This window comes from Oryza glaberrima, chromosome 2 (assembly GCF_000147395.1).
Source record: "Oryza glaberrima chromosome 2, OglaRS2, whole genome shotgun sequence".
In the NCBI taxonomy this organism is placed as follows: Eukaryota; Viridiplantae; Streptophyta; class Magnoliopsida; order Poales; family Poaceae; genus Oryza; species Oryza glaberrima.
The window spans coordinates 3650087-3658118 of NC_068327.1; the positions used below are offsets into that span (position 1 = coordinate 3650087).

The 8032-nt window shown below is 38.8% G+C and overlaps 1 protein-coding gene across 1 annotated transcript; it reads left to right on the forward strand.

The window, feature by feature from the left end:
• The first annotated feature begins 1695 nt into the window (after positions 1–1695).
• Positions 1696–6510, forward strand: LOC127763583 (glyceraldehyde-3-phosphate dehydrogenase GAPCP1, chloroplastic-like). The gene is made up of 14 exons (XM_052288330.1): positions 1696–1931; positions 2492–2553; positions 2656–2714; positions 2803–2841; positions 3246–3346; positions 3905–4017; positions 4594–4693; positions 4788–4934; positions 5061–5121; positions 5235–5332; positions 5405–5547; positions 5840–5923; positions 6008–6097; positions 6193–6510. The coding sequence occupies exons 1-14, from the start codon at positions 1848–1850 to the stop codon at positions 6245–6247; spliced, it is 1236 nt and encodes a 411-aa protein (XP_052144290.1). The 5' UTR covers positions 1696–1847; the 3' UTR covers positions 6248–6510.
• Positions 6511–8032: the final 1522 nt, after the last annotated feature.

Sequence of the window (8032 nt, forward strand, 5' to 3'; positions counted from 1 at the left end):
AATATATCTAATACAAAATATACTAGCTCCTATGAGATAAGAATTTTGATAAACTTCATGGATTCTTTGCAAGGTACAAACAATTTTGTTTCATTTCAGTCCAACTTTATCTGTGCGTTTTTCACATTGGAATTCTTCTCCCCATGTTTCAAAATAGAAGAGCTGTGCTATTGTCTTCTGACCTAGCACCACATATGCAAAATATGAAACCATGCAAGGATGCATTCACTATTCGATGATAAACAACTCAGGTTGTGATATTACTTACACTGTACTATGAAGATAGCATTTGTATGGCGTGGTACGTTAAAAAATCGGAGGGAGTAAAATTGTTTTCTCTCGTGGCAGAGTAAATTTGAATTTTGCACCGCTCAAACATCAAAAGCATGGTCCTGTTTGGACCAGAATGGTACGGCTCTGATGCTCTGGCACAAATCATGTTCTTCTCGTGTACTCCCATCTTACTCTATTAAAAAAAATTGTGTAAATATAAAAATCAAAAAAGTTGTGCTTAAAATACTTTAGATAATAAAGTAAGTCAAAAAAATAAATAATAATTCCAAAATTTTTATATCAACCAACAAATCAGCCAGCCAAAAGGCAGCTTGTCATTACAACTTGATCGATTACTTATAAATAAGCTGTATCATACTATTATGTGATGAAAAAAATGATTAATTAAGGATCCTTTCGTTCAAACGGATCCACAGGGGTTTATTCGCCGGAAAAACATCGAGGTGAGATTAATTCAAAAGGTGGTTCACGGCAAAAAACTGTGAAACATGTAAAACTTCACAAAAAAAAAGATTCTCCATAATGAGTTGATGAGATCTTACATTGCTTGTCCTTTTCAATTAGACATGTTGACATGGCAGTAGGAAAAAAAACATTTACATTTATTTTGAACAGTGTATGGTGTGTCATTCATTTGGGAAGCACCCGTTTGGCCAGTTCTTTTCTTTTCCTCTCCTTTTCATTTCGGTCCTTTTCTGCTTTGGTTGGTTCGCCTCTTATATCCTTTTTTTTTCTTTAATTAATTTCTTAAAGATTATAAAAGCTCAAATCTATGGTAGAAAACAGAATGCCCGAACTTTAAACAAACACCAAATACACTCATTCGTCAACGGTGTAATGGCCATCATAGACGAATTAGCATTTAGCAACCAGACTATTGACAATCCCTTCTTCTCCTTCTCCACCTTCCCATTAGCCAACAAAAAATTTTAAACAAAGTGAATGAAAACGAGAATCTTTCTTCCATTTCTCAATTTAAAAACAAAAACAATAATTTAATGACAGGAGAGGTGAGGTTGGGGGTCCACAACCCCAGAGAGTCGGGAGGGCGAGAGATCCGATTCGGTGCGGGGTAGGCGACCCACCTACCCATTCTAGTACCCTCTCTCCTTCCCATTTTAAACGTAGCTATAAGTTTTCGTGTTTAATTTTAATTGTTTATTTTATTTTATAACTAATAATTTTATATAGTTATTAGATGATAAAATATAAATATTATTTTAAGTGTGACTCATGTTTATATTAAATGATTTTTTAAATATAACAGACTATTAAAGTTAGACACGAAAACTCATAGCTGCGTTTTTAAATGGGACATAGGGAGTATTCTACAGTACAACTTTTTGCCCTTTTCTTTTTTCTTTTCCTTTTATAAAAAGGAGACGAGACGAGTCGCTCGCCTCGCCGCCACCTTCCCCTTCCCCCCCTCCGCCGCCTCCTCCTCCGCCGCGAAACGAAAGGCTCTCGCTCTCGCTCTCTCTCTCTCTCTCTCTCTCTCTCTCTCTCTCCGCGGCGCGGTCAAAACCCTAGCGCGCGAGGAGGCCCCCCCCCCCATGGCGCAGCAGCTCTCCGCCCCCTTCCGCGCCGCCGCGGCCGCCGGATCCCGCGCCTCCGCCGCCGCCGCCGATCCCGCCAAGGTATCGCCCTCCCTTCCATTCCTCCTGTGCTCCCTCTCCCTCACCTTCTTCCCCACCCCCCCTCCGGAATTTTCCGGTTTGTTCCGCGTCGGGGTTCGATTGGCAGAGGGTTGGGACGTCTTCGTTCGTTGTGTGACTAGTTGTGTTGCTGATACTGCGCCTAGATTTCGTCTTAAGCTTGGTTTCCGTGAATCTGGGAACCTTGGGTTGGGGGGGGGGTGCAAATGCTGGGGTTCGTTTCTTGTTTATGTGCGTTCTCCCTGGTTGCTTCGTACTATAATCTGTTCATTTCTGTGCTGGAGTATGGAGGTTACTTTTATACATACTAGTGGAGAATCATGTACCCAGGCGCTTTATTGTCATCAGCAAAAAGTTCTGTACTGTTATCAACATAGTTGATTCTTGGTCAAAGAAATCCTATTCACACTCTTCAATTAAGATGTTAATCCTATTCACTCTCTTCAATTATGTGTTGCTCATAGTTAGTTTGTTGGATTTTTAGTTTTTTAGTAGTAGAAAGATGTCCCTCCTGTTGATGCGATTTGCCTGCTATGGAACAGGTGTTACGCTTGAGAAGCGCTGGCTCAGCTCAGTTCACCTCCATCGCAGCTTCCTCTTCATTGTAACTGCCTGCTTCTAATGCCTATTTCTTCCTCTTCGTTGTAAGAGCGCTTTTTTGATCTGATTATGTTTTAACGCATCTAAATAATTTTTTTAACTCAAGTGCTAGGAACATTGAGCCGCTGAGAGCGATAGCTACTCAGGCACCCCCTGCCGTCCCACGTAAGTGTCTGGTTTCCCAAACAAATATGTAATAATAGAATTGTGCAGGCAGCAGCATTTGATTATTCCTTTTTGTTTCTGTCTGTAGAATATTCGAGTGGCGAGAAGACAAAGGTTGGCATCAATGGTGAGTTGCTTCTGTTTATTCTAGGAACCTAGTCCATTAATTTTAATGGGATATATTAATCTGTTTATTCTAGGAACCTAGTCCATTAAAAAAATTGCTATAATTTTAATGGGATATATTAATCTGTGCTGGCCAATGCATTTTGTCTTGCATGCGTTTTTTCTTTTCTTTTTTTGCAAATATATGATATCAATTGCAACTGAATGTGTTAGTTCGAGTTCCATGTCTTTAGGTTTTCCAAAAGCAATTTTTAGTGCTCAGTTAGGTATATGCTACAGCAACTGAATCACCTATGGCTTGTTGGCAGAAGTAGTTTACAGTTTATTGTACCATACATCAAAAGTAGGCGAAATAATTTATTGCTATTTGTTTGTAATGCTTGTCTTATTTTTTTGGTATCATAGGGTTTGGGCGAATTGGGAGGTTGGTCCTGCGTATTGCAACCAGTAGAGATGATATTGAAGTTGTTGCTGTCAATGATCCTTTCATTGATGCTAAATACATGGTAAGAAAATAGTTCAAATTATTTGCCTACCTCCCATATTTCATACCTTGGTTGCTTCATTTAATCAATGAACATTATATTTTCAATTTTGGGGGGATGAAGTTTTGCTTGCATTTGCTACACTGCATTAGCTTATATGATGCCATGTTACGTTCTTTTAGGTTTGTAAGTGTTATAAACCTTGACGAAAAGATTGGCCTTTTCTCAGCTTAAGCTAAATTAAGATTGATGCAGATAATATTTTATTTGAAATCATTGAAAAACCTACTTAATGTGCATTCACCTTAAGTTACTTAAATATGCTATGCAGTCCATTGTGCTACATTTCAATTTACTAGTTATATATTGGCACAGTTTCTTGGTTCTTCCATATAATCACACGAAACTGCATCCCTACCTTATGTGTTCGGTTCAATGACCATAATAGTCCATTTCAATGTTTTACTCCTAATGCAACATAATTCCTGTCACTGTGGGAGTACCAACCCATCCTTCCATGCGGATGCAACATTTGGTTGTGCCTTTTCTTTCTGTAGATAATCTCTTTCTTTTTTCCAGGCCTACATGTTCAAGTATGACTCCACTCATGGTCCATTTAAAGGCTCCATTAAGGTTGTGGATGATTCAACCCTGGAGATCAATGGAAAGAAAGTCACAATCACTAGCAAAAGGTAATATCAAGTCCACTTAGGGACTAGTACATGATTACATAGAATGTCACAATTATTTGTTATCTAAGTATTGTGTTTGATGATTATTAGTAAAAAAAAAACCCTCTTGAAACATTGCTAGTAAATTTGGATCTCACAATTATTGAGGTATTGCATCACTGTGTTCCCATGCCATCATGGATTCAACCTAAAATTCTTTGGATCACTGGAAAAATAATTATTGTAGCCTAACGTATAATCTGGTCTTTTGTCGTATCACTGGTTACTTGTATAGTCGAATATATTACAATGTGCAGCCTTGTGAAATAAAGAAAAGTAAAGTGTCTTTACGACTCTAACCATATCTGGAGTATGGAGTGATTGACTGGACATGCTATACGGATTTATAATTGAGTACCTTTTAGTCCTAGCTCCTAAAGTAACTCAGTATTGTTGTGTACGTTGTACATTTGGGGTACTTCACAATCCTTTCTTCACCGTGCCCCTGCTCTCGATACACAATTATGTTTCTGTGACTACATTAATTTCTGTTAGTTCTTGCATTTGCACCTAAGAATTTGCCCCCTTCTTTTCCAGAGATCCAGCAGATATTCCTTGGGGTAACTTTGGAGCTGAGTATGTTGTTGAATCTTCAGGTGTTTTTACAACAACTGAAAAGGCATCGGCACATTTGAAGGTTTGTACACCATTTCTATACATTGCCATCTAACTGAGAAATGGCAAGCTTTTATATTGGATAAAATGGTGATGTTTTTATGCCTTGTTTGTAGGGCGGTGCTAAGAAAGTTGTGATATCTGCTCCATCAGCAGATGCTCCAATGTTTGTCGTTGGAGTAAATGAGAAGAGCTATGATCCTAAAATGAATGTTGTTTCTAACGCAAGTTGTACTACCAACTGTCTTGCTCCTCTTGCCAAGGTAACTTATCTATTTTCTAATCCTGTTACTATTTTCCCATTTTAATCATAACAAACAATTTGCTCTTGTGATTTTTCATATTTTCGTCCATCCAATGAAGCTAATTGATATTCCATGGGTATGCAGGTTGTCCATGAGGAATTTGGCATTGTTGAGGGTCTCATGACAACTGTTCATGCCACAACAGGTTTTCTTTCCCTTATGAATTTTGTCATTGTCAAGGATGGAGACTGCCAATTTTTCAGTCTCCTCATATCATGTTGTTCATTAGTCATAACAGACTTGCTTTCCTATATTCAGCCACCCAGAAGACTGTCGATGGCCCTTCAATGAAAGATTGGAGAGGAGGGCGTGGTGCTGCTCAAAACATAATTCCTAGCTCCACTGGTGCAGCCAAGGTACGATGAACCTTTTATCTACCTTGCTTTTCTAGATTTCTGTTTTGGCTAACTGTTTTGATTCCTTATTAGGCTGTTGGGAAAGTCCTCCCTGAGCTAAATGGAAAGCTCACTGGTATGGCCTTCCGAGTTCCAACACCAAATGTGTCTGTTGTCGACTTGACCTGCCGGATCGAAAAAAGTGCATCCTATGACGATGTGAAAGCAGCCATCAAGTATGTAGGACTATCATTTGTCCATGCACATTATCTGCTGTTTCTGTTTGGTCAATTGTTTTAAGTCTTAAAATGCTTGAGTTGGTATACAGTAGCCTTCAATAATTTGAACGTGAACAGAATAATACTTGTGTTCACAAATGAATTGCAAAAGTAACATATCCCTTGTTACGTCTTTTGACTGTGCTAGAAACTGCGGTCATGCACTTGTACCGTCTGAAGATTCTGTGATGTGCCTGTATGTAACATTGTGAATCTTTTATCAGATTTACTCATAAGCTGTGTGTTTCAGGGCAGCATCAGAGGGTGCACTGAAAGGTATTCTAGGTTACACAGATGAGGATGTGGTTTCCAATGACTTCGTTGGTGATGCAAGGTAAGTACTTCTAGATGTACCGATGTAAATTGTGTTGTGCTCAAAAGGGGGTGGTTGACATAACTGCCCCTTTCTGCATATCAGGTCAAGCATCTTTGATGCCAAGGCTGGTATTGGACTGAGCTCTTCCTTCATGAAGCTTGTGTCATGGTACGACAACGAGTGGGGCTACAGGTGAGTGTCTATATTTCCATTAAGGGGCTTAACTCTTCATCTTTTTTTCCAATTGTTCTATTGTCCTAATGATTCTGTTCCATTCTTTGCTTCAGCAACCGTGTGTTGGATCTGATTGCCCACATGGCTCTTGTCAACGCCAAGCACTGATTTGTTGAAAATCCTCCTCCGATAGTATCTAGCTAGGAAAGGCTGCAATTTTGACGGTCTCTTTCTGTTGTCTTGGAATAAGATGTAAACTTGGAAACAAAGCAAAAAAAGAATGGACATTGATGTCCATGACATTGTTTGTAGCAGGCGGTGAAATTTACTCTGTATCGACCTGGGCAAGCGGAACTGTTGAGTGAACCATATGTCGGCAACCTGACTGATTCATTGCGTCCAATGCTATGCCATTCTATATTTACTTTGAACATGCTTGTTTCATGCCAGAAATGTTCAACAGACAATTGGCAATTTACCTCAACTCCAGAATCTGCAGAATTTTGATTCAATTCAGCGGCTTGTTGAGAGTAACAGCAGAGAATTATGTAGGCTGTTACCAAGAGGGAAAGTTTCCGGCTATTCACCTTCAATAAAATCAGCAGCAGCAGCGATCGAGGAGAAGCCGAAGGTGTGCCAGAGAAGCCGTGCCAGAGGAGCCGTACGTGTTGGTGGCCATAAGTCGGAAGCAAGGCTATACAATTGCATAGTTCCAGTAGCTTCATAATTACTGCTTTTCATTGACCATGGTTCCCATTCGTTATTCTCTCTATCCATCCCAGTTTTATATCATATTTGTAAATGGAGCCGAGACTAAAGCAACAAAACCTCCTTCCTTCTTAAAATTAAATCTCATCGGTCAAGGTACGCAAACGTGCAGACATGTAACGATATCATTTACTCCTATACACATAAATGAATAAGCATGCAGCGATGTTATTTACTCATATACAAATAAACGATTAGATGATGATTAAAAAGACCTTAAAAATTTTAGACAATGATCAAATTGGAATGGAGGAAGCACTTCATAACATATCTCATTGTCGCTTCCAATTTTTCATCATGTAAGTATGTCTCATGCGATTTTTTTTGGAAATAATACGATTTTAATGGAAAATTATAAAAATATAGGTCGGTTAGACGAAATCGCAAGAGTAGCAGCTTGTCGAACAACCGGGGTTCGACAGTGTGCCTATCGAACAACCGCAGTTTAACTGTGGCAGTTCGACAGGTGATTAAAAAACTTTAAAAAATAAAAAAAACATTGTAGCAGCACTGTAGCGCACTGTAGCCACGACCAGTCAAACTTTGAAAGTTCGATATGTCTGCAGGGATACTATTCACGCGACCCTAGCGAACTTTGCCAGTTCTACATGTTCTAGCTGATTCCGGTAGCAGTACTTTTTTATTTTTTTATCAACTACCCTGTTAAACTGCACCCAGTTCGACAGGTGCATATTGAACTACACCTGTCGAACCATGGTTGTTCGACAGGGTGCTAATCATGTGATTTCGTCTAATCGATATATTTTTGCGATTTCCATTACAATCGTATTATTTTTTTAAAAAAATTCGTCTCATGCTATTGACACCTTGTATAATCGTATACATCAGACTTGAGAGTACTAAACAAGCAAATTCACCTCAATGCTATCTAAAAAAAATGAAAATAGTTAGCAACGTTACATTTTGTGGCCCACTTCATTGTAAAGATGAGCCCGACCCCTCTATATTTGGCTCAACCGTTAATCTATCATCAATCATTAAATTTTCTCTTTAATGCCAATTTAAACGATTCTATTATTGACTATACTATCCATGCATGTTAAACGCCTACTTATTTTCTCTCTAATGCCAATTTAAACGATTCTATTATTGGCTATACTATCCATGCATGTTAAACGCATCCTTTTTTTTCCTAGTTAATTGTATCGTCCTATGGTTAATGGA